The sequence below is a fragment of the Heteronotia binoei genome, chromosome 15 (genome assembly GCF_032191835.1).
Source record: "Heteronotia binoei isolate CCM8104 ecotype False Entrance Well chromosome 15, APGP_CSIRO_Hbin_v1, whole genome shotgun sequence".
Lineage (NCBI taxonomy): Eukaryota > Metazoa > Chordata > Lepidosauria > Squamata > Gekkonidae > Heteronotia > Heteronotia binoei.
This window is the reverse complement of record NC_083237.1, coordinates 24,167,787-24,193,716: the sequence shown is the minus strand read 5'-3', so window position 1 is coordinate 24,193,716 and position 25,930 is coordinate 24,167,787. Positions and strand designations below refer to the sequence as shown.

General features: G+C 50.4%; 1 protein-coding gene across 11 annotated transcripts in view; it reads right to left on the bottom strand.

Annotated features, from left to right (window-relative positions):
• Positions 1-7,870: 7,870 nt before the first annotated feature.
• LOC132584828 (myosin-10-like) overlaps positions 7,871-25,930 on the bottom strand; it is a 70,876-nt gene continuing 52,816 nt past the window's right edge. For 6 of the 11 annotated variants that reach the window (XM_060256756.1, XM_060256761.1, XM_060256757.1 and 3 more), the window contains 9 exons: positions 25,378-25,539; positions 24,851-24,979; positions 24,475-24,563; positions 24,168-24,291; positions 23,628-23,836; positions 22,303-22,411; positions 11,803-11,975; positions 10,240-10,263; positions 7,871-8,377 (listed from right to left, as the gene is read on the bottom strand). In XM_060256756.1, the coding sequence (XP_060112739.1) occupies positions 8,185-8,377; positions 10,240-10,263; positions 11,803-11,975; positions 22,303-22,411; positions 23,628-23,836; positions 24,168-24,291; positions 24,475-24,563; positions 24,851-24,979; positions 25,378-25,539 (1,212 nt within the window). In that variant the 3' untranslated portion in view covers positions 7,871-8,184. The remainder of the gene's footprint in view (positions 8,378-10,239; positions 10,264-11,802; positions 11,976-22,302; positions 22,412-23,627; positions 23,837-24,167; positions 24,292-24,474; positions 24,564-24,850; positions 24,980-25,377; positions 25,540-25,930) is intronic. The other 5 variants (XM_060256762.1, XM_060256764.1, XM_060256766.1 and 2 more) reach the window with 2 other exon arrangements.

Below are 25,930 nucleotides of genomic sequence, written 5' to 3'. Positions count from 1 at the left end.
GCCGGAGCGACCTGGTTCCTCCCTGCTTGTTGATATAGTACACCGTTGCCATGTTGTCCGTTGAAATTTGGACATGGCTCCCGTTGATCAGTGGGAGAAAGGATAAGAGGGCCCTGTGCACGGCAATCAGTTCTAAGCAGTTTATGTGCATGGCCCTCTCGGAAGGGGTCCAAAGGCCTCTGACGGTTTTGTCCTCTAAGTGGGCTCCCCATCCCCACTTTGAGGCGTCCGTTGTCACAACAGCCACTGGGGGTGCCGGTAAAAATGGCATGCCCGCGAGGAGGTTGCTGGGTATCGTCCACCACGTTAGGGATGAAAGTACTCTCTGGGGGACCATAAGTAGGACATTCTGCGGTTGCAACTGAGGATGGTAAGCTCTTACAAACCAAAGCTGTAGTTGTCGCATCCGTAGCTTGGCAAAGTGGATGACGGAAGTCGTGGCAGCCATGAGGCCCAGCAAGCGTTGTATGATGAATGCCGACTGGTAAGGCTGATGCTGAATCGACTTGACTAAGGTGATGATAGTAAGTGCTCGATCCCCTGGGAGGAAGGCACGGTGGAGAGAAGTGCGGAGGAGAGCCCCTATAAACTTGATGTCTTGGGTGGGCTCGAGATGGGATTTGGATGCATTCACCCGAAGCCCTAAGGAATCGAGAAGAGAGAGTGTTGTGCTGATGTTGGCCTGCAACCGACGCTGGCTTGGTGCTATGAGGAGCCAGTCGTCGATATACGGGAAAACTGTGATGTTTCGAAGTCTGAGAGCCGCTGCCACCACCGCCATGCACTTGGTGAATACCCTTGGCGCAGTGGAGAGGCCGAAGGGCAGGGAGACGTACTGGAAGTGGTCTCTCCCCACAGCGAATCGCAGGTACTTCCGGTGCTGAGGTCGAATTGTCACATGGAAGTAAGCGTCCTGAAGATCTAGGGAAGCCATCCAGGAATCCCTGGGGATAAGAGGCAGGATGCCCTGTAGGGAGATCATTCTGAACTTCCTGTATTCTATGAATTTGTTCAGCTTCCGAAGATCGAGGATAGGGCGCTTCCCTCCATCCCGTTTGGGGACCAGGAAGTATCTTGAGTAGAATCCCGTCCCTCGGTGTTGAGGAGGAACGGGTTCTATGGCATTCTTCTGGAGCAAGTCCAGGATTTCCTGCTGGAGGAGTGCAGATGGAGGGGTGGCTATGAAGTGGTGGTGGTGTGGTGGCGAAACGAACTCTATTGCGTAACCTAAACGCACGATGGTAAGGACCCAAGAGTCGGTGGTGATGGAACTCCAACGAGGGTAAAAGGGGAATAGTCTGGTCTGCCCCTTGGGAGAGTCAAAGAGACTGTTTGCCTGTCTGGGACTGCTTCTTAGAGGGCTGAGTCCGTGGCCTCTGATGAAAGGGCTGTTTAGGCAGGGGTTTCCTTTTCCAGAACTCCTGAGATTTAGGCGATCGTTGACGACGCTGAAAGGATGGCTTCCAGGGTCTCTGCCTGTTAGAGGGCAGGGAGGTAGGTTGTGTGACGCCGAGGCGTTTGGCTCTCTTACGGCCGTCATCGACTGAAGCTAGGACCTCGTCCGTGGATGCATGGAATAGACCCAGGCCATCGAAAGGAAGGTCCTCTATACGCTGCTTGATATCTGGTTGAAGGTTGGTAGAGCGGAGCCAGGCATGGCGACGTAAGGCTACAGATGTCGCAAACACTCGGGAGGAACAGGAGACCGCATGGCGAATGGAGTTGATCTGTTGTTTGGAGACACGGGAAAGCTCAGAGACGAGAGCCGAGACCGCTTTCTGAGAGGAGTCAGGCATGGATGTGATATGCGGGGTGATCTGGTTCGCCAGGTTGAAGGTGTAGGCAGCAAAATAGGCCAAGTAATTGTTCAGCTTGGAATTAGTCGAGGAGAAGCTATAGATCTTTTTAGCCAGAGTGTCCAGTTTACGGCCCTCGCGGTCAGGAGGAACAGGGTGGCGAGATTGTTTGTTCTTGGTGGCCGAATGAACAACGATGGAGTTGGGCGCCGGGTGGGAGGCGAGGAATTTGCAGTCAGCTGCTTGAACCCTGTAAAGGGAATCCAGGCGTCGGGAAAGCGTAGGGATCGAGGCCGGCTTATCCCAGGCTTCTTGGAGGCCCTCCAAGTGTACAGGGAGCATAGGAAGCGAAGAGCTGTCAGGGAAGTCTGAACGGACTAGGTCATGTACCACATCCGAGATCTTGGGTGAGTCAGAGGACATAGGAATGTTTAGTGCGGAAGCCATAGTTGTTATGAGATTAAGGTAGGCCTTGGAACTGTCAGATGGTGAGAGCCTAGGAGGTCGGTCCGATGCGGGGGAGGCTGGGGCCTCCTCGGAGTCGGAGTGATCAGAAGTGTCTCTGTCAGAAGTCGAGAGTGGATGCTGTGGTGACTTGGGCTCGACAGGTGAAGGGTCCCGAGGGCGTTTGAGAGGCGAAGCAGGCGGTTTAGAAACCGATGCGGATGCGGTTCTAGGAGAAACTCGGTCCCGAGGACGGACAGGAGGCTGCAGAACATCGTGTGGGTCGGGTGCAGTCTGGGAGTCGAAAGTGTCTCGGTTCCGAAGGGCTGCCGCATCATCTCGGGTGCGGGGAGTAGGCTCCCGTCGGGGGGAATAGTAATGTTGGTAATCCCCATAGCGATCCGGAGACAGGTGACGGTGCAAAGGAGATCGCTGATCGCGTGCACGATAGTAGTTGCGGGGTCCGGGAGAATAATAGTCCCTGAGTCGAGGCATATAGACATCTCTGTGAAAGGAGTCCGGATCGAAGTCAGAGAGATGCCTGTAGCTGTGGCGCGAAGGCGAACTCTGGTACCGATGGTAACGTGAGTAAAGGCGAGGTGACGGAGACCGGGATGGAGAGCGGTCTTGTCGATAGTCGCGATAGTAGTCGCCGTACCGGGACCGAGAGCGGTCGCGTCGAAAGTCATGGTAGTCCTCCCGATGTGGAGAATTGGGAGGATGTCGGATCGGAGACCTGGGACGGAGCGGAGGATCTCGGATCGGAGACCTAGGACGAAGCGGAGGATCCCGGAGCGGAGACCTTGGGCGAAGCGGAGACCGCGAGCGAGAGCGGGGCCGCGGAGATCGAGATCGGAGCCGATGCGAAGAGACCTGAGTAGAAGATTCGACAAGCAGTGGGGTAGTATTGTCCTTAAGCAATGGCGTTGTGGAATCCTTGAGTACCGGAGTTGTAACGTCCTTCAGCACTGGCGTAGTGATGTTGAGGAAGGATTCCGGTCTGAGAGGTGGAGCCTCGGAGTCGAGGATATCGCTGGGAGGAAGGCTGTGCACCGAGGGCGATCTAGAGCCAATCGGGATAACTTCAAGAGAAGTTTGAGTGAGGCGAGGCATTTCCGAGATGACGTCAGAAGGAGCCGAAAGTTCGATAGGTAGAATCGGAGTCGACTGCGCAGAAGCCGCTTGTGCCGCCGAAGCAACTGATTGCGATTGCGCAGCCGCCGAGGCCGATTGCGCAGCCGTAGCAAAAGCGGAAGTACTAGGGCGCGCGGAGGTAGAAGCTGACGGGTCGTGCTTCTTAGGCGCCAAGGTGCTCGGACTGGAGGTTTTCGGAGCCGAGTATTCGCCCTGACGGGCTTGTTTAGGCGCCTTATGCCCCTCAGAGTGTTTAGAGGCCTTTTTGTCGGACTTATGTTTCCTAGGAGCGGTAGGAAGGGCCGACGCTGCCGAATCTCCCGCTCTAAGTGGGGGAGGCGGCGGATCTGAAGTAGACATCCCGCGGAGAGAAGACTCAATGAGGAAGCTACGAAGACGAGCCGCTCTGTTCTTACGCGCCTGCTTACCGAAGCAAGCGCAGTGGTGACAGTTATCGGTTCTATGGGATTCCCCCAAGCAAAAAAGGCAGAGCGAGTGACCGTCGGATGACGGGATTTTAGCAGCACACTGCCTGCACCTTTTGAAGGTGATTTTCCCTTCCATCCGTTCCGGACAGGGGAAGGAGGGAAGGGAGAGACGGGGTTGGGGGGGGGGGGTAGAAAGGAAAAAAAAGGCAAAAGCGCAGAAGTCGGGATCTACCTTTTTTTTTTTTTTATATATATATATATTAAAGGGACGAAGAAAATAGAAAAGGAGAAGTAAGAGAGATAGTACGATACCAAGAGACGAGCCAGAGGAGGAACGCAACGAGGTAGGTGTTGTCCGGGCGGCGGAAGGGAAGAAACTGAGTGGAATGGGCGCTCTCCCCCCGCTCCAGGCATGCGCAGTCGCTGCCTGCTCCCCAGGGCGGGAGGAAAGCGCGCCAAAAGACGTTATAAACGAGCTATTGGAGCTCCGAGGTATGGATCCGTTGCCTGCGGCAAGACCCATGTGTGGGACTGCACAGAGACCACGAAGAAGATCATTGTGTTGCTGCAACTAGTGGTAGGGTCCCAGCCTCCCTATGTGACTCAGGTATTTACCCCTTGCTTAAAGCCCCGCCTACTCCGATTTTGCCCCTGTGAAGGGCTAGTCTGTCCCTAACTGGCCAAGTTAAAAGATGGCAAATGGAAGGAGAAAGAGCAACTTTTGGTCACCAAGTCTAGAGAGCAAGCATTCTGATACCTGGGGAAGGAGAGGAGGACCCCTTTGGGGTCAGAGGACACACAGTCTGCAACAGATCTAGCATTACAGCCCTGAAACAGCTGGTGGACCAGGACAGAATCTAGCGCAAAAGAAATCATTTCAGCTAAAGTAAGCAGTTTTTAAAAGAAGTTGTGAGAACTCCTCCCCCCCAATTGTGCCCCTTGCTTCTCTAGCTATTGATCCCAAAGCAAAATAAAATGAGTGTCACAATGGTTGTTTTTACTGGTCTAGAGGCACCTGTGTTGGTGAACGAATACTTGTACCACAGAAAGGTATTTGCACCAATGCCCAATTGCAGAATTTCAGTGGAGAGACATTTTCAGCACAGACCATTTATGACATTGTTTAATTCAGTAACAAAACCCAAAATAATCTTTAAAATCAGCCATCGGATTATCTGAGATGAGCTTTTAATAGAAGATATACTTTTTCTTAAAAAGTATTTCTTTTTCTTCTTTTTTTCTTCTTTTTTAACAAAAAAGGAACAGGATAATTGCTATGGCCCTTTACATCAGGATAAGAAACTCCAAACAGATGCAAGCCAGTAAGGGGGAAAAAACCAAACAAACTGGAGGACACAGATTTAAAAAAAAATGCAAACCCCCTGGGTTTGAGGGAAAAAATAAAATTGCTCAAAAGAAAATATTTGTTAGAAACAAATAATACAATAATAATAGGATTAACACAAATTAAGACAAGAAACCACCATGCAAAAAAAAAAAAAGTAACAAGGAGAGAAGGCAAGTTTATCCCCACCAGATCCAGTTCCTGGAGCCAGAAGAGAGTAAATCTGGATGTTTCCAAGAGCCAAAGGTAGAATTTGCAAACCTTGCACTCTGAGCAACTAAGATTGACAACACCAAAGTAGTACTGGTTGGCTGGAATTTTATTCTTTACCACCTGGTGGTGGGAAGTGCTGTCAAGTGGCAGCTGATTTATGGTGGGGTTTTCAAGGCAAGAGATGAGCTGAGGTGGTTTGCCCTGATTGTTTGCCTCTGCATAGCGACTCTGGGCTTCCTTGGTAGCCTCCCATCCAAGTACAAACCAGAGTCAGCCCTGCTTAGCTTTTGAGATCTGAAAAGACTGGGCCAGCCTGGGCCTTCCAGGTCAGGACCTTACTACCTACCTGCTGCTAAACACTAGCTTAGAGAGAGTGTACAACGTTTCATGTACACAAGAGCTAGTGTGGTGTAGTGGTCAGTGTCAGTCTCGGCCAAATCCGCTTACTCAGTGACCATGAGTAACTTTCTCCTCTTGGTGGTCTGATTGGTCTCTATCCACAGGGGTTTACAGGGACAAAAAGGGGGCTGGGATTGAGCATGAGAAAAGGGCAGAATGAAAACTTATGCCTACCAGCTTATTGAGATAATGCACGTGAAAGCACTTTGAATGCTCTAATGCCAAGTATATGTATAAAGTTCTTAACCTTGGGATACCCCAAGGCTGTTTCACTGTCCCAGCCTCCTCCAGAAGACTACCTTGCCTTCATCAAGACAGTATGCAAAAGCTAGTGAGGAGAATGAACCCCTGGATAATCAGGAGCTTCAAGATCGCCTCTGCCTCACGCTGGGGTAAGGGCTGCTTCACACAGGGCGGGTTTTTTTTTCATATGTGCAAGCAGTTCCCAAAGAAACTCAGTGAAGAGATATTTGCACCATTTTCACAAACAGCATATGCATTTTGCACGCAGGTAGAGATTACCTGTGTGCAAGGGTCAGATGCTGAGCTTCCATGTAATTCTAGGATAGGTGAAGATGGGTAATGTTATGTTCAGCATTCAACACAAGCATAAAGTGAAGCACTTTAAGAATCTGGCGCTAGTCCCCAGTGGGGTTTGAGGACTCCTCCAACTACTGTATTCCCACTGATGAGAGAAAGCTGCCAAAGATTATCCAAACTCTTTGTACTTGGTGCTACTCTTCTCCCCTCTCCCTTTCCAAATTCTACACAAAGGAAATTAAAATCCGGTGCTTATTTCAGCAATTACCCTTATTTTGCATGCATCTGCTCAACTGCATGCCTTATACTAAACCTAACATTTGAATGCCTGCAGAAATAGTATTTTCCCCCCAAGAAGGAGCTGTGCCACAGCAGGAGGTCACGAGAAAAGAGAAGCAGAAGCATTGGATGCTTTTGCAGATGCAGCCAGGGGGTGGGGTGGGGGGCTTTTTCAGAATCTGCATGTACAATTCTTGAGCCCTGACCCTTTTTAGAAAGAGAACCTGGAGCCTTTGAGGATCCATTTATGGTACAGTCACCCGCAAGGCAGCAGCCCAGGAGATGGTAGGGTAGGGATCACCAGTGATGGGGTTTGCAAATCCTATCTTCCTGACTGCAGCTGAAACAAAACAAATAGACCCAGCAGGTTTAACGGAGAAAGAGAAGAGGTGAGATGGGGGGGGGGTGGTGCAGATCAAAGTTCTCCTGACTGCTGGCAACAGATATGTAGAGAGATGGAAGGTTCCCAGAGAAGGCAGGCCGAGGTGAAAGGTTTCCAGTTCAGTCTCTGTGTTTGCCCATGGTCAGGCAGGTGCTGGAGGAGATTCAGAAAACAGCAGCCGGCCATGATGTGCTGGGAGAAACGTCCTTCCGGAGATGATAATTTTCACATGTCTTTTATGGGAAGGGACACGAGAAGCACCTAGGGATGCCAGCCTCCAGGTGGGGTTTCAAGATCTCCCAGAATGACAGCTCATCTCCACACTAGAGAGATCAGTTCCCCTGAAGAAAATGGATGCTTTGAAAAGGGGACTGAATGCATTATACCCCACTGAGATACCCATTCTCTCCAGGATCCCCTCCCAAATCTCTAGGAGTTTCCAAACCTGGATGTGGCAACCCTAACCCCCACCCCCTGCTGGGGTCCAGGAGGGACCTGGCAATTCTAGAGGCACCTGCAGCCCCATCCCCACCCCTTTCCTGCAAGGGCCGAGAACGGAGGGTAAAGGAGGTTTGGAGAATGGGAATGCTGTGGAGAGACTTGAGTACTGGGGGAGTGAAAGGCACCCCAGTTGCAGGTGCATCTCAGTGCTGAGCAAAACGTGTAAAAAACCCTCCATGAGAGCCGGATGACCCAGACAAAGGGGATGGTGGGAGACCAACCTTTTTGCCCCAGAAGCAGCTGCACTGTCAGAGGAGGCCATCTCCTGCCTCCAGCCTGTGTCCGTTAACCTGCTTATAACATTTTAGACTTGGAATAAGAAGTTCCTTTTGTGTTCCAACTGGAACTGGAGGGGGTGGTGTGGGGGATAAAGAAGGGCAAGGGAAAAAAAGTGCAGGAGAGATATTGGCTATTTGAGTTGGGTTTTTTGTTTTCTGTTAAAAGGGATATAGTTAAAATCCTGACCCCCTACCCTATCCCAATTCCACCCCTCAGGGGTGGTGGATATTAAAGTGCATCCTGATATGAGAAGGTCTCACTCGAATTAGCTAGGAGATCCTTAAAAGAGGAGCCAGGATTGGCAGCGGGGCTAGGTGAGGGGTGGGTGGGAGGCCCCCCCCATTAACGGTATTCATTTCAGACAGTGCGCGCAAGACCAGGGGGGATCCCTACACCCCAAGATCCACCCCACCCACCGGGGGAGGGGGTCTTACACACCCTTCCTCATTCTGCCTGGGCTGTCTCAGCAGGTGAGGGGGGCTGCTGTTCCTGCCCCTGGGAGGGAACTGGGGGCTGGGCGGGCTGGTGATTTGCAGAAGGGGAGTCGCTTTCTGGGTCCTCGGTCTCCTCGTCCGAAACGCCGTCCAAGCGGAAGACCTGCCGCACAGTTCGGGTGGTGAAACTCAGAGGTGTGCGCCTGTGGCGGTGGAGGGAGAAAAAAATGACACTACGGTTAAAGCGTGAAGTCCTTACTGAACCACTCTGGATTGGAATTCGTCAGGTTTCTCTTGGGTTGCCATTATCCAAGTACTGCTAAGCGCCCCTGCCTCCACTCCAGACTAGCCTCACTATAGCAAATGCTTCTCCTGCATTCACAAGAGCAGCCCTTCCTCTGTTGGGGAGACGCTGAAGCTCTCAGCTTGTTCTCACTGAGCCTGGGAGGCTCCTCCAATGCTGAAGGCATTCACAGAGTAGTCGTATTGGCATTTGTGGAATCAAATGAATGATGTTAGGCAAAGCTGGTTTTGTGACAGAGATACTTGAGGGGATGACCGACTACAGGCATTATATGCAGGCAACCAATGATTGATCTGAAGTCAATATTGAAAAGTTTAGGAGCATCTCTCAGTCTAGTAGACTTGTGTGCTGCCATCTTGCTTTCTGGACCAGGCAGGAAAGCCATGCAAAAGCACTAGATCCTATCTTTCCTAGACCTTCCTTTTCCTGCACTGTTAAAGCACTCAGACTAGCACTCGCTACAGGTCAGGATGGTTTCCTGGCAACTGCAAGTCATTGGGTATGTTCTGGAGAGCCTATTAAGTTGTATGCAAATTGTTCATGTGATAGTTGTCTTTTTACTTCTTGTTTTTAAAGTAAGGAGGGTGTGTGCTCACCCTTTTCATAATGGGCATGAGATGGCTTTGCAGGGCCAACATAAGTGTTGCCTGCCAGCAGTAGTGAACAAAAGGTCCTTCTTGCCTCTGCCACCAGCTGGAGGGGTCCAGGGGAAGTGGCATGGCTTTTCTGCTCAGGAAGGGCCATCCTGGCCCCAGGCATCTCTGCTGGTAACTGAGTAGGTTCAGAAAGCCTGCTTCATCCACTTCCTGCCAAAAAGGATGCTGCTCCAGGAGAAACCAGGGCCAGAGGGCAGATATTGCCTTAGTGTGCAAGAGAAGACCATAAAGCTCCTATTATCCACTCACCTCTGTGCCTGGGCTTGGGGTCAAGCCAGTCTGCTTCCTTTACCTTTCTCTTTGGCCTAGCTTTTCACTTCATACTCTGAAGGGCAGAGCCTGCCTGGCTTTTGGCTTTATTGACACACAGTCCCCACCTGCAGCCCCACACAGCCCACTGTAAGTGCTAATTCCTGATGAGCAGCCCTCTGAGGTCTTCTGCAGCTAAATTAAATAGGAGTCCAGGTGGCATCTTCAAATGACTAAACCTCTCCTGAAAGCTCATCCTGGAATAACTTTTGGTAGTCTTTAAAGGTACCCCTGGACTCCTGTTGAATGTTAATCGGTCTAAACTATTTTGAGAGACTGGTCTTTGTTGCAAAGTGAGATAAATTAAAAATAACCACCACCAAGATTCAAGCAAGCAAGCAGCGTTAGACAGAAGCATTTCTCCCCTTGGGAAGAAGAGAGCATCTAGAGAGCCCTGCCTCCCTCCTTGGGGCTGGAGAAGCTTGAAGCTCTTCTGACCACAAATGCTCTTGATTGCACTCGCTACCAGCAGCACCTTGTCTACTAGGAATGAAGCAGCCACAGATGTCAAGCACAGGCCTTACCAGGTCACTGTCTTGCCTCTTGCCGAAGGCAGGAGTAGCTAGAAGCTCACTGCAGAAGCACACGTTACCCTGTCAGCGCTCCTCTTCTACCAAGAGCAAAGTTGCTAGACGTGCTCCCACCAGGTTCTCTAGGGCTCCCCCCTCCCAACTGGAGATGGTGAAGCCACAACTGCACACGCACAACACGCATCCCTCCTCCCCTTTCTAGAAATTGCACTGCACAGCACACACACATGCAGAACAACTGGGGGGGAAGGGAGTTGAGAACGTACTTCCGCTGCCGGCGCTCTAACTTGCTGTTGGGTCGAGAAAAAGATGGAATGTAACAAGAGAGAGAGAGAGAAAACAAAGAAATGCCAATATGAAAGAATGATCTGGAAAGAACCCCACATTGAAAGAGGAGAACAGTAAAACAGCATGAGGCCAAGAGCAAGTGGTGTCCAGGCTCTAGGCAAGATGAATACATGGTTGGAGACAGACCTGCTGAGGTCATGGGGAGGGGGGCTAAAATAAAGGACAGGAAAAGGAGGCTATGAGCTGTGATTCCCACATTCTTTGTGGTTGCCTAGGAACCAGGATTCAAACAGCCAGCATGGTAAAATGCTTGGAGTGTCAGACTAGGATCTGGGAGACCTAAGTTCAAATCCATTCTGCCACAGAAGCTTCCTTGGGCCAATCAGTCACAATCTCTCAGCCTAAACTACCTCCCTGGGTTGTTGAAGGGATAAAATAAAGAATTATGTCAGCCACCTTGAATCCCTGCTGGTGAGAAAAGTGGTATATAAACTAAGTACATAAATAAGGAAAAAGGAAAGGTCCCCTGTGCAAGCACCAGTTGTTTCTGACTCTGGGGTGACATTGCTTTCACAATGTTTTCATGGCAGACTTTTTACGGGGTGGTTTGCCATTGCCTTCCTCAGTCATCTACACTTCCCCCCCAGCAAGCTGGGTACTCATTTTACCGACTTTGGAAGGATGGAAGGCTGAGTCAACCTCGAGCTGGCTATCTGAAAACCCAGCTTCCACCGGGGATCAAACTCAGGTTGTGAGCAGAGCTTAGGACTGCAGTACTGCAGCTTTAACACTCTGCACCACGGGGCAGACACATAATTCTTGGGTTCTTCAGAGGGAGGAATGGCATTTCTGCAAGGAAGCCAGGACATCTAGAGTCTCTGCAAGGGAGGGAGAAGATTCAGACCTTTCTTATTTAAATTTTTTTGGGGGGAATTGTATAGTATTGTCCTCTCAGGGCTGCCTCTTCAATGAATGATCCTCTTCCTCTGTGGGAAGGTATTAGAACATGTCACTTGCTTAAAGAAACTAGCTGATCAAAGATGGCTTATGAAGAACCATCTTTCTTTTTGTAGGGGGTGGGAGGGAATGCACCTCTTTGCTTCCTCTGCATGCCAGTGAATATAAGCATACACCAAAAAAAGAAATATGGGCAAATCTTTTTCTGTAACCAGTGCTAAGCAATGAATAGACCATTGGATATGAACTAAAGAACTCTGGGTTCAGATACGTGCTCAGCTAGAAAGGCTTTTTGCCAGTTACTGTCTCTCAGCCCAGTCTACTTTACAGAGTTGTTGTGTATTCCCTGGAAGACAAGCAGCGTACCTAATTGATGATCAATTAGGTTGAGAAAAGGACAGACAAAATGGGAACATCTGTAAGAATGGGGAGATGGGAGGATAAACAGGACATTCAAGGCACAGCTGTATCTATCCTCACCTTAGTTTGGTCTCAGAACTATCAAAAAGGATGGAACATTAATCTTCAAAATTGGGATTCTGTATTCAACCAGTGCCAAGCACAGCCCACCTACAGCTACACACCTGAGACGGTTCCTCAGGCTGGTGACCTCGCGGTTCATGGACTCAGCTGACTCTGTGACGTCCTCAAGTTCGCGCTGCATGCGACGACGACTGGCATTGGCCCGCGAGGCTTCTTCCTCTGCCTCCTCCAGTTGCCGCTTCAGCTGTTTCAGTCGCAGGTGGCTCTTCTCAACCTGCAAGTTAAGGCAAGAGAAGAGCAAAGCATAAAGTGAACATAAAGAAGTTCCTTAAGAACAGATGTACCTTAGATGTAAAACAACATGAGCAAATTCAGCATATAGCTGCCATCTTGTTTGCCCATTTTCTCACCCAGAACTAGGATCACCAACCCTGACCTGGAAAATTCATAGAGATTTAGGGATAGTGCTTCAAGTTGCCAGTTTCTCCAGGGGAACTGATCTCCAAAGTCTGGCGATCAACTCTAATTCTGGGAGAACTCTAGGTCCCCCTTGGAAGCTGGCATCCCTGGTGCAAATGATCAGTTACCACTGAGTTGTAGGAAGCAGGGAAAGTATTGGGTAGGCACTTCTTTTTTTAAAATGGAGAAATGCTGAGGCATCTGCTTGGAAATTGCAAACCTACTTACTGTTCAAATCACAAGGGAAAAGGCAGGAGGGGCCTTGATAAAATCCAAACACTTTCCCTCCTATGCCCCACCAGTAGCTTTTAAAGAACATTATCCCAGGGAAGGCAGCATCAAGAAAGGAAATGGTGGCAGTGCCCCTTATACTTGACTATGTAAACTGAACACTCACCCTGGAAACCATCAGTTTTAACAATATATATTTGGGGGGGGGCATATAAATGGTGAGGGATAGGAAAAAAAACAGGTTGCTTACCTGTAACTGATGATCTTCAAGTGGTCATCTGTGCAGTCACACAAATGGGTCTTGCCGCAGGCAACGGATCCGTACCTCGGAGTCGCTAGAGAACTTTTTGGCGCGCTTCCCTCTCGCTCTGGGGAGCAGGCATCGACTGCGCATGCCTGGAGCGAGGGGGAGGTGCCCTTCCCACTCAGTTTCTTCCAGCCGCCACTGACACTCTATAGAGGTAAATATTAGGCAGAGGAAGCCAGCAGCAGGGAAGGCTGGGTGGGCGTGTGTGACTGCACAGATGACCACTCGAAGATCATCAGTTACAAGTAAGCAACCTGTTTATCTTCATTGTGGTCTCTGTACAGTCCCACACATGGGTGACTAGCCAGCTAAAAGGTCAAGGAGGTGGGTGCTGGCAAGAAAAAGAAAGTGTTAGTCACATTATATAACTAGAAGCTAAAAGTGGATGCACTCACCAGTCACTTCAATGGAAGATGGACCTGAGGACCACTTGACCGAAGGAGGTGTCTCGTCTCGCACAAACATCCAGGGCATAATGGGAGACGAACGTGGATGGTGAGGACCAAGATGCAGCAGCACAAATGTCCTCTAGAGAGACGCCCTGCAGGATGGCTGAAGACGTCGAGACTGCTCTGGTAGAGTGAGCCTTAAGGCCTTCGGGTAAGGGTTGCTTAGCCAACTCGTAACACAACTTGATGGCACTAGATACTCACAGATAGTCTCTGGGTAGAAATTTTGTGCCCTCTGTGGGGATTGCCGTAGGCCACAAACAGGTTAAGGTCCTTACGGAACAGTTGTGTACGAGAGAGGTAAAAGGACAAAGCTCTCCTGACGTCGAGGGCGTGTAGAGCTCTTTGCCCAGGGTCCTTTGGATCAGAAAAAAAAAACGTTGGCAATGAAGTGGATGTTGACAGATCAAAGTGTGACACAACCTTTGGAAGGAAGGAAGGGTCTGGTCTTAGGACCACCTTGTTCTTATGAAAAACTGTGTAAGGAGCATCATAACGGAAAGCACACAGGTCACTGGCACGCTTGCCAGAAGTAAGGGCAACTAAAAGGGCGGTCTTCCAGGACAGCAGATTGAGATGCACTGTGGCCAGGGATTCAAACGGGGGCTTCATAAGATGTGAAAGCACTAACGACAAACTCCAAACTAGTACAAACGGTCTGATAGAAGGGTGAAGGTGCAGCATGCCCTTTAAAAAAGATTTGAACAACCTATGTGAAAAAACAGTCTGGCCATCAACAGGATTGTGGAAGGCAGAGATGGCCGAAAGGTAAACTTTTAATGAGGAGTAGCAGAGACCTGACCCCTGTAGGGACAGTAGGTATTCCAAGATCAAGTGCAGGGGTACAGACTCTGGGTGGAGATGCTGGGATGATGCGAAGGAACAGAAACGCTTCCATTTGCATTGATAAGAACGCCTGGTGGAGGGCTTTCTAGCGTTTAAAATGACCTCAGCTACTTCTGCAGATAAGGATGTGGACGGATTCTCCAAGCTGTGAGGGCCAGAGTTTGAGGGTTGTGGTGGAGCACCTGGCTGTGAGCTTGGGTCAGGAGGTCACCTGCTAGCGGAAGGTGGCGGTAAGTGTGACAGGACTTCTGACGAAGTCTTGTGAACCACGGTTGCCGTGGCCACCATGGCGCTATCAGAATGCAGTCTGTGCCGTCCCGAGCAATCTTAAGCAGTGACCGCATTATAAGGGGGGTCGGTGGAAAGAGGTAGTGCAGAGGACCCTTCCAGGTGTGCAGGAAAGCATCGTTGCCTCTCCTGGTGTAAAAGCGAGGGCATTTCGCATTGTCCTTCGAAGCAAAAACATCTATTTTGGGGACTCCGAAGCAAACAAAAATGCGATGTAGATAGATTGGATTGAGGGACCATTCGTGGTCATCTATGTGAATCCTGCTGAGAGAGTCGGCCAGGACATTCTCTATGCCTGGGAGGTGAATGGAATCAGGAAGATGTTGTGTTTGATACACCATTCCCAGAGCAGTATGGCTATGCGGCACAACCGGAGAGATTTGGTGCCGCCTTGTTTGTTTACATAGAACACTGTGGCCATATTGTCTGTAGTGATCTGGACATGTTGACCTCTGACTGATGGAAGGAACGAATGAAGGGCCCTGTGCACAGCAATCAGTTCCAGGCAGTTTATGTGCATAGCCCTCTCAAACGGAGTCCAAAGCCCTATGACAGTCTTGTCCTCTAAGTAGGCTCCCCATCCCCACTTGGAGGCGTCTGTGGTTACAATGACAGATGGAGGGGGAAGAAGGAAAGGCATCCGTGAAAGCAGATTGTGTGGCATTGACCACCAGGCAAGGGAGTGCAGAGCCTTCTGAGGGACGGTGAGAAGAGTACTCTGTGGTTGTACGTGTGGACGGTAGGCATGAACAAACCAAAGTTGAAGGTGTCGCATACGCAGTCTTGCGAAACGGAGGGCAGACGTAGTTGCCACCATGAGGCCCAGGAGACACTGTATGGTGATCGCAGACTGCAGAGGAGTATGACGAACTAAATGGGCCAGGGCGATGATGGTTTGGGCACGATCCTCTGGAAGGAAGACAAGATGAGGAGACGTGCATAGACGAGCACCTATGAACTGCAAGTCCTGGGTTGGTGTAAGGTGTGATTTGGTGACATTCACACAGAGGCCCAGGGAGGCAAGGAGAGAGAGGGTTGTTTTGAGATTCCTCGTCAGTTGGTGCGCTGTAGGTGCAATCAGCAGCCAGTTGTCTATGTAAGGGAAGACAGGGATGTTTCGTAGACGCAGGGCAGCTGCGACCACTGCCATGCACTTGGTGAACACTCTGGGCGCGGTGGAGAGCCCGAATGGAAGGGACCGGTACTGGAAATGCTGATGGTGTCCTATGGCGAATCGAAGATATTTGCGGTGCTGAGGTCTGATGGTTACATGGAAATAAGCATCCTGAAGATCCAAGGAAGCCATCCAGGAGTTCTTTGGAATCAGGGGCAGAATGGATTGGAGGGAGATCATTCTAAATTTCCTGTAGGCTATATGTTTGTTCAGCCTCCGGAGATCCAGAATAGGCCGCTTGCCCCCATCCCTCTTGGGCACCAGGAAATATCTTGAGTAGAAACCCGTTCCGTGATGTTGAGGAGGACCAGGTTCTATGGCATTTTTTTGGAGCAGGTCCAGAATCTCTTGTTGGAGGTGAGGGGAGGGCGGAGTAACGATAAAGAAGTGGTGGTGAGGTGGTGAAACGAACTCGATTGCGTATCCAAGACGGATTATGGTGAGAACCCAGGAGTCCGTGGTGATTGAACTCCAGGTTGGGTAAAAAGGAAACAGACGGGTGCGATAGAGAGGGTTCATTTGTGAAAGGGAACTCTGAGGGAAGTCAAAGAGACTGCTTAGGTGTTTGAGCAGACTTCTTGGTTGGTTGAGAACGTGGCCGTTGGTGGAAAGGTTGTTTCTGTTGTGGAGGTTTCTTCCTCCAGTAGTCCTGTTGTCTGGGAGAATGTTGACGGCGCTGGAAAGAAGGCCTCCATGGCTTAGGTCTGTTAAAAGATTGAGAGGCCGGCTGGGAGATGCCCAGGCGTTTAGCCCTCTTACGACCATCATCCACGGACGCAAGGACCTCATCTGTTGAGGCATGGAACAGACCAAGGCCATCAAATGGCAAGTCCTCAATTTTTTGCTTGATATCGGGCTGCAAATTGGTCGACCTCAGCCAGGCGTGGCGACGTAGAGCCACTGAAGTAGCAAAGATCTTGGAAGAGCAGGATACAGCGTGTCTCAATTAATTTATTTGTTGTTTAGACACACGTGATAGTTCCGAGACTAGACTAGATACGGCCTTCTGGGAAGTGTCAGTCATGGATGGAATATGAGGTGTAATTTGGTTAGCAAGATTATAGGTATATGCTGCAAAGTAGGCTAGGTAATTGTTAAGCTTGGAATTTGTGAAGGCCAGGCTGTAGATCTTTCGAGCCAATGTATCCAGTTTCCTGCCCTCACGATCAGGCGGTGTAGGATGCCGTGATGGTTTGGCTTTAGCAGCCGAATGGACGATTATAGAATTAGGAGCCGGGTGGGAGGCTAAAAATTTACAATCGGGGGTGTGTACTCTGTATAGGGAGTCGAGACGCTTGGAGGTAGGTGGTATGGAGGCAGGTTTGTCCCAGGACTCATGTAGGGCTTCGAGGTGGACAGGTAACATAGGTAGAATTGAGCCCGCTGGAAAATCTACCTGAATGAGGTCATGAACAATATCTGAGACTTTGGGAGAATCGGATGGAAGAGGGATATTGAGGGCTGCAGCCATAGTAGTGATTAAATTGAGGTAAGCTTTGGAGCTGTCTGAAGGAGAAAGTCAGGTAGGTTGGGTCGAATCCGATACAGGGGAGACAGGAGGTTCTTCAGAATCGGAGGGATCAGAGGTGCCCATCTCGGATTGGGAATCTTCGGATGGGGGCGACATAGGAGGTTTGGTAGGTGCGGAGGATAGTTGATCTCTGGGAAGTTTCGGCAGGGACGATGGGACAGGAATTGCAGGAGCTTTAGATACCGTGGCGGAGGGTGTACGGGGCATCAAGGGCTCTTGAGGAATATCTCAGGTCTGAGGAGGCTTATAGGGTTGGATGGTCTCATGGGTCCGAGGGTAATAGTATTCTTGGTCTCTATAACGGGAAGGGCGACAGTACTGAGGGGATTCCTGGTCTCTAGAACGGGAGGAATGATGGTGTTAAGGTGTGCGTTCTAGAACTCTGGAACGAGGGGACTCACGGTACCACGGAGAATGGGAATCACGGATTCTAGGTGTAGACACATCCCACATGTGGGTGTCCACATCAAACTCGGGGTATCTGGATCGGCAAGAACTCAGCTCGGAAGGGGAGCGGGAGTAACGCTGGTGAGCTCTTCGGGGTTGAGGAGATGGGGACCTGGACGGGGAAGAGTAGTTGTATCGGTGGCCCTGGTAGTAATCCTGATATGGAGATGGAGATCGAGGAGGATGGCGTCGAGCCAGGGAACAGGAACGGAACCATTGAGTGGAGACCTGAGTGGAGGACTCTCTGTACTGTGGAGAGACTGCAATGTCCCGAAAGGATTCCGCACGAAACCCCGAACGGGTAGGGTCCGAGGAAGGGTCCAGTTCGAGGATGTCGTATGGTACGCTATGGATCGAGGGGGAGCGAGATCCAATAGGTATGACCTTGACCGTAGATGGAGAGTGTGGAGTCAACTGCGGCATATCCGAGATGACATCGGAAGGCGCCGAGAGCTCTGCTAGTAAGATCGGAGCCGAAGCCATCGCTCCAGGCATGCGCAGTCGATGCCTGCTCCCCAGAGCAAGAAGGAAGCGCGCCAAAAAGTTCTCTAGGCGAGCTATTAGAGACTCCGAAGTACAGATCCGTTGCCTGTGGCAAGACCCATGTGTGGGACTGCACAGAGACCACGATGAAGATTAGGTTGCTTACCTGTAACTGATGATCTTCGAGTGGTCATCTGTACATTCACACCGATGGGATATAGTGCACCTGCGCCGGTTCCAATCGGTACTTCAAAGTTAATTCTAGAAGGATTTTCGTGCCCTCTCCAGTGGTCATGCATGCGGGCTTCACTGCACATGCCCACTGGGATGGGTGCGAGAATCCTGCCAGTTCCTTCTGACCACTGTGACCCTTGAAGGATCGACAGCAGTGGGGAAGGAGGGTGGGTGGTGTGAATGCACAGATGACCACTCAAAGATCATCAGTTACAGGTCAGCAACCCGTTTATCTTCTTCGTGGTCTCTGTGCTTCACACCAATGGGAGAATAGCAAGCAGTATCTGCCTTACCTGGAAGGAGGGTGCTGGAGGTTCTCACAAGCGAACTGCTTCCAAAACTGCCTGGCCCACTGGAGTTCCTTGAGAGCGACGGACGTCTAACGTCTCATGAACATGTGCGGCGTGGCCCTGGTGGCACCTCTGCAAATGTCCATCAGGGGAACCACCCTGAGGAAGGCTGTGGAAGCAGTGGAGTGCGTACGAACAAAATGCAGGAGCAGCTTCTTTGCCAGCAGGTACCATAGCTTAATGGTTTCAACAATCCATTTAGATAGCAGCTGAGCAGAAATTCTACTCCCCCTGGTCTGGGTTGCGTACGAAACAGAGAGAGGGAGAACGACGAAACTCTTGTGTCCTGTGGAGGTAGAAGGATAGGGCTCGCCTAACGTTCAAAGTATGCAATCTCTTCTCCTCGTCCGAGGAGGGAGCAGGAAAAAAAGTAGGTAGAACAATGTCCGCTGATAAATGGATCTCCAAAATGACCTACGAGAGAAAGTTCAGATCAGGGACCAGGCTCACCCCATCCGGGGTGAAGGTGAGCTAAGGTGGGTCACAACATAATGCGCGAAGTTCCCCCATGCGACGTGAGGACATGATTGCTATCAGGAAGGCTGTCTTCCATGCCAGGAGCTGGTGTGAGCATGTAGCCATGGGTTCAAAAGGTCTCGCTGTCAGCTTGGATAACACGAGGAGTAAATCACACGCTGGCGACGGTTTGCGAGATGGAGGAAAAAGGCGTCAGCCCTTTGAGGAACCATTTAGTGGATGGGTGCGTAAATACAGAGAAACCATCCACCTCTGCAAGTGCTGCTGAGATAGCTGCCAGATACACTCGGACGGACGAGTGACAGCCCTCTATCTGTGAGGGAGAGCAGGAAGATAAAGACTAGGGGAAGGTCTGCCTGGGGCGCATGAGCTTCCCAGCGTGTACAATAACGGACAAAGGCCCCTGCTTTGCTGTGTAGGACTTCCTGGTGGATGGCTGATGACTATTGAGCAGGACATGCTGTATCCTATCTGACAGCTGAGTCAGGGCATTCCATCCGGAACTTTTTGTAGACAATGAAGGTGTTGAGTGCTCTGAGGTCCATGATGCCTCCACCTTTCTTGGGAACAGTAAAATATCAGGAATAGAAACCACTGTTGTGGGTGGGTGTGACGACCGGTTCTATTGCTGCTTTGGTGATGAGGTTTTGTACTTCCTCCAACAGGACGGGTGTTGGAGGCGTGGCAATGATGCCGGAGGGAGGAGGAATCTGAAGGAATTCTATGTGGTATTCCTTCCGGATGATCGTGAGGACCCACTTGTCGGAGGTTATCCTCTGCCAGGCAGGTAAGTACGGGTAGGGACAGGTTGGTTGGCTGTGGGAGGGTCTCGTGGGGTAAAGTCAAAGGCCCTGTTTGGTGCCCTTGTGCTTCGGCTGTTGATGAGTCGGGGTGAACTTTTGTTTTGTTTCATAGGTCAGTCTGGATTGGCTATGTTGTGACCGGGGGGGACCATGGTCGATCTCGAGATGGTTTGGAATATGGTTTCTGCTTCTGAGTTCTGGAGAACGTAGACACTCCTAGATTTCGAGATGTCTTAATGCTCTTGTCAAGCTCTTGGAGGGTGGTATCTGTGGTTGAGCTGAAGAGGCCCTAACCCTCAAACAGTAGATCTTCAACCCAAGATCTGGTGTCAATTGAGAGTGCTGTCGCTCGGAGCCAGGAGTGCTGTCGGAGGGTGACTGCAGACGTAAGCGTTTTAGCAGAGATGTCCAGGAAGTGTTTGGCTGTGTTGACCTGATGCTTTGTGACCAACATCCCTTCCTTCAGAAGACGTTTAAAGTCTTGGTGTTTGTCCTCTGGCAGCAGTGAGGTGAACTGTGCAGCTTTCTCCCACAGGGCGTACTGATAATGGCTCAAGCAGGCTGCGTAGTTGGCCGTTTTTATCCCCAGCGCTCCAGCTGCATAGAAACTTCTTGCCCATCCCGTCAAGCTTCTTCCCTTCCTTCTCGGGGGGTGAAGAGTGCGTCTTCTTGCTCTTGGAGGAGGATGTTACTACCACTGAGTTTGGCCTAGGACGGTTGAAAAGGAAACTGGCTTCGGCTTCTTGGATCTTATACATATGATCGATCTTCCTTGAGGAGATTGGTGTGGAAGCTGGTTTATCCCAATACGACTTGGCAGCCTGGAGAAGTACGAAAATCATGGGAAGAGCTATCTGTGTCAAAGCGTCCTTTTGTATGATGTCGAAGACCATGTCTGTTATTGTGGGTTTCGCTGTAGGCATTGAGATCTCTGGAGGGAGAGATGGAGCCCTCCTCCAGAGGTTGTTGAGGCGATGAGGTTTCCGTGCTTGTCTCTGGGTGATCGGACTGGTTGGACTCGGCCTCTGAGTCAGAAGATGTCGCTTTGCCTTCTGAGAGCCCCGGTGATCGAGGTGGAGTGCTTGGTTTCAGAGTCGGCCTCGATGGAAGGGGGTGGTACAGTCCCGTCTGGGTTTCTTCAGTGCCGACACCTTGGGTGGCGGCCTGTCTCGGTCTCGACGTTTGGAGTGGTGAGACATCATCGAACATGCGTCCCAATCTTGGTATGAGCGGGGCATCCAAGGGAATGGCATGGGGCAGGTGCCATACATGTTGGGCCACTGTGGTGGTTCCCAGCGTGGTGGTTTCGGAGCTTCCAGCTGTTTTGGTATCGGTTGGTCCGGGTTTGGCTGGGTCGGTGTCTTCAGTGTCGAGGGAACATCCCACGGTGCGGGGTCCACTGGCTGTGTGGGAGAGTTGTTTGATCCCGACGAGGTAGATCTGGACAATTTTGGGGTCAGGTCAATTTCGAAGTTGGACAAACTGGTGTCCTGGGTGCCTCCCTTCTGTCCTGACATTTGGTGTATCAGAGAATACAGAAGTTGGAGCGGTGGTATTTTCTCCAGTGCCGAGATAGAACCCGGTGACGATGGAGGTGGGCGCGAGCTTTTAGCAGAGTCTTTCTTGCACCTTTTCTCCTTCTTACACTCTTTGTCCTCCCTGCGTCTTTTTGCAGGAGTGGAGGCTTCTGATTTGGGTGCCGGGGTTGAACATTTTGGCACCAGCCGTTTGGCATCAGATCAAGCGGAGGGTGTAGCTGTCAAGGTGGAAGCTAGCCTGGAGTCGGACTGCAATGGAGCCTGGACTGCGTGTTAAGTGCAGATTCCATGAGGGCCATTTTGAGTCTCGCTGCCCGATCTTTTCTTGTCTGTTTCAAGAATTTCACACAATGTGTGCAGGAGTCTGGTCGGTGGGCTTCCCCGAGGCAAAACAAGAAAAGTTCATGACCGTTTTGAAGGGGATTTTACTGCCACACCACTTGCACCTTTTGAAGAACCCCCAGGGTTTTCCCATGCGGTGCCCAGGGACCATGCCGCCTCAAAGGCCGGGGTGGATTGGGGGGGGGGCGTTTCCCCTATCGGGGGAGGGGGCATCCGGGTAATAGTGCTTACTCTGCCACTGAAAGTTTCTTTCCTTATTTTCAAGAGAGAACTGTCAACAAAACACGCTGAGAGGTAAAAAGGAGAGGTGAGTACCAACGAGCGGATGAAGAGGGACAGCGCAGCTGTCAGAAGGGAACTGGCGGGATCCTCGCGCCCATCCCAGTGGGTATGTGTAGTGGAGCCCGCACACATGACCACTGGAGAGGGCGCAAAAATCCTTCTAGAATTAGCTTTGAAGTACCGATCAGAACCGATGCAGGCGCACTATATCCCATCGTTGTGAAGCACAGAGACCACGAAGATCTCAGTGACTCTACTTTTTCTCATCATTTTTGAGTACTCAACCCCCAGGCATTGAAACTACACCCAGGGTTTTGAACATGGATGACACAGGAATGTTCAAGTGCATCTTTGCCATACCTGATCCTTGTACTGATCAGAGTTCCTTCTCTCTTCATCCACCTGTAGGATGACCTCTTTGAGTTTCTTCTCTGCCCGCCGCACAAGTTTCCCTGACAAGATCCTCTCCCTAAAAAACACAAAATGTAAGAAGGGGTGAGAGAAGACAGATTTTTTTTGTCCATAACTCTTACTTACTTGGCCATAACTCTTACTCATAAGAGAATGTTTCCAAAGCTCTTGGTCACTCCACATGGGCAGCAGAATGAGCAATTATATGCAAAGATGTATAGTAGTTTGTGCAGATCATAGGATTCTAATTTTTGTTTGAAAGCGTGGACAACAAGGCCTATTGAACAATCCTTGGAATACCAAGGCTGTAGTATAATGGGTGGTTCAGGAGAGTGTTTTTATACAGGTACAGGATTGTACTGCCAGGATTGACTGGAATAGCCCAGATCTTGAAAGCTAAGCAGGGTCAGACTTGGTAAGTACCTGGATAGGATATCACTAAGGAAGTCCAGGGTTGCCAGACAAAGTCAGGCAATGACAGACCATCTCTTGCTTTGAAAACCCCAAGGGGGTCATCTTAAGTCAGCTGCAACTTGACAGCACTTTCCACCACTGTAATGATTTGAATTGATATATGTGTGTTCCTTTCATTATTGGTAAGTTGCAGTAGAGAAAGGGAGGGCGAAAGAGGGCAAATGAGTGAGTGAGGTTAACGGTTGATGACAGTGTGGGTGGAGCTAAGAAGTATGTGTGGGGGGAGAGAGAGAAGTCAGTCAGCAGTGAACTCTCAGCAGAGTAACAGTAGTTAACCGTCAGCTGTGGTTAGTCAGCAGAGTCTGAGAAGCAGTCATATAGTGCTGTGAAGGGCATTAAGATTCTAAAGAATAAAAGTAGAATATTAGAGGCTAGAGAGAGAGCCAAAACCTAATATTGTCTGTGTATAATAGGTGTGTGAGAAACAGAAGCTGTCAGAAAGTTGAGTTAGGAAGAGAAAGGTGGATTTGAGAGTGAGGAATGTGTGAAGTGAAGAGTGACACCTCAGTCAGAAGTTATTATTATTCACTGAAAAATTAAGCTGTACACATCTTGAAACCAATACACTTATTGTAGAAATAAAGTTTTGTTTTGTTATATTTTACAATCCTAGGAGTCATATAAGAGTCTCATCCTCAGGGCCACATATCCAACAAAGAAGCCTTAGAGCTGGGGTACAATCCAGTGGGGAATGTTAAATAAAGTGTTTGGAATTAAATTCCTGGTGGCAGTATTATATACATTAGGAGGGAAGTCGTGACAATCACTGTATCTCAGCAGTCTTAGCCTCCTTCCTTTACCTGGTCTCCTGCTCCAGCTGCTCCTCCAGTTGGGCTACCTTGGACTCCAAAGTTGCAATCGCAAGCTTATATTTGGACTTGACCGATGAGTCCATCTCTCCCAGCTTGGCCCTCAGGTCTTTGTTCTGGCGCTCCAGCTGTTGCCGGGCGTTCTCAGCCTTCTGCGAAAAGCTGCGCTCAGCTGCCAGCTCTGTAGTGAGCGTTTCCACCTGCAGAGGTGACAGGTTGGGTTTCAGTAGGAGCTTAAAGTGCTGCTAGCAAGCATTGTACTGTAGCTTAGTGGTGAGGGTGCTGGATTAGGATCTGGAAGCCCCAGGTGCGAGTCCCCCCCCCCATCTTGGAAGCTTTGTTGGGTAACAAAGTGGGCCAATCAGGCTCTCTCAGCCTACTTCACAGGGCTGTTGTCAAAAGGAAAAAAACAGAGAAGCGGATAACAATGTTGTATGCTTTTTTTGGGTCTCCATCCAGGAGAAAAGTAGGATGTGTAAAAGCAAAACCCAGACACAACAGCAGCATCAGCCTCCAAAAGCTGGAACTCACCTGCATGCTGAGCTTGCGGTATCGGTCATTCAGGAGCTCCATGTTGCTCTGCTCTTCATCTAGCTCTTCTTCCAACTGCCCGATTCTGGCCTCCAAGTGGCGTTTTTCATCCAGGAGCGCAGACCTACAGGGCACATTTTTGGGGGGTTGGGGTTCAGAGGGTTAGCAGCTAAGCAGAAGGCTTTTTCTGAAGATTCCCAGAAGGCGTTTTAAGCCATTTTGCACTTGGCAATGCAAAAGAAAGGAGTAGCAGGGGCAGTGGAGGAAATGGGCTTGAGCAGGGTGGGGGAAAAGCATGTGCACTCACTTGCCGCTGTTCCCATTGGCCAACTCATCGGCCAGGTCATCTCGTTCCTGCTGAGCCTGCCGCTTGGCTCGTTCCGAGGCTGCCAGCTCCTGCAGAGGATGGGGGAAAGAAGGGGTTAGAACCTCATGGCAGAATCCATCAGCCCCTGCTCCCCAGCACTCCAAGGAACTGGGGGAATTTCTGCTTCCTGAAAGGAGGAAATCCATCACAGGGCTCTGGCAGGGGTGCCAAGTGGAAAGGGATAGGGAAGATTTCCATTGCCAAGGCAGATGTCTATCTCCACCCACCCCTCTCCACAGACCTTTGCAGAGCCACATCCCCATCCCCAGGCTCAGCTGGCAGTTCCGTCTGGAGGACCCAAAAGCTTCGCCCTCACCTCCTGCAGCTGCAACAGCTCCGCCTCCAGATTCTTCAGCTTCTTCTCGCTCTCACGGGACTGTATGAAGATCTCCTCGCGAGCTGCTCGGGCCTCCTCCACTTCCCGCCAGAGCTCCTTCATCTGGGCCTGGAATCAGGAAGGAGAGAACGAAAGCACAGAAGTAGCATCAGCCTACGTCTCTTTGGTGTAGCCAGTTCGGTGTAGTGGTTAAGTGTGCAGACTCTTATCTGGGAGAACTGGGTTTGATTCCCCACTCCTCCACTTGCACCTGCTGGAATGGCCTTAGGTCAGCCATAGCTATCGCAGGAATTGTCCTTGAAAAGGCAGCTACTGTAAGAGCTCTCTCAGCCCCACCCACCTCACAGGGTGTTGTGGGGGAAGAAGATAAAGAAGATTGTGAGCCACTCTGAGTCTCTGATTCAGAGAGAAAAGCCGGGTATAAATCTGCAATCTTCTTCTCTTCCCCTTCAAGGTAACTGCCAAGGTAGTAAGAGAATGAAGGAAGCAGGTGTCTCCACACACACCTGCAACTTGCGCAGCTGCTTCCCTGCCTCGTCCCGTCCCTTGTTGGCAGCATCCAGTTGTGCCAGTGCCTCTTGCAGATCGAGCTCTAGCTTCTTCCGGGCTGCAAGGGCTTGAGCCCGCTGCTTCCTCTCGGCGTCCAGTTCGGCCTCCAGCTCCCGCACCTGTGGATGCAATGGCCGGTGTGGATGATCAGAAGAGACCTTTGCACCCTGTGCTCTGCGGTTGCATTCCCCAAAATACAACAAATTGTAAAAGTAGAATCAGGCTACTTCTAGGCCGGTGGAAACTCTCCTTTATGTTCTGGATAAAGTGGACCAGAGATCTGCAGCAGAACAATCATACCTGAATGATACCTTGTTTCAGGGCTTTTTTAGTTGCAGGACCTCCTTTGCATATTAGGCCACAAACCCCTGATGTAGCCAACCCTCCAAAAGCTTATAGGGCTCTTATTACAGGGCCTACTGTAAGTCTTGGAGGACTGGCTACATCAGGGATATGTGGCCTAAAATGCAAAGAAATTCTTGCTATAAAAGAAGCCCAGCCTTGTTTAGG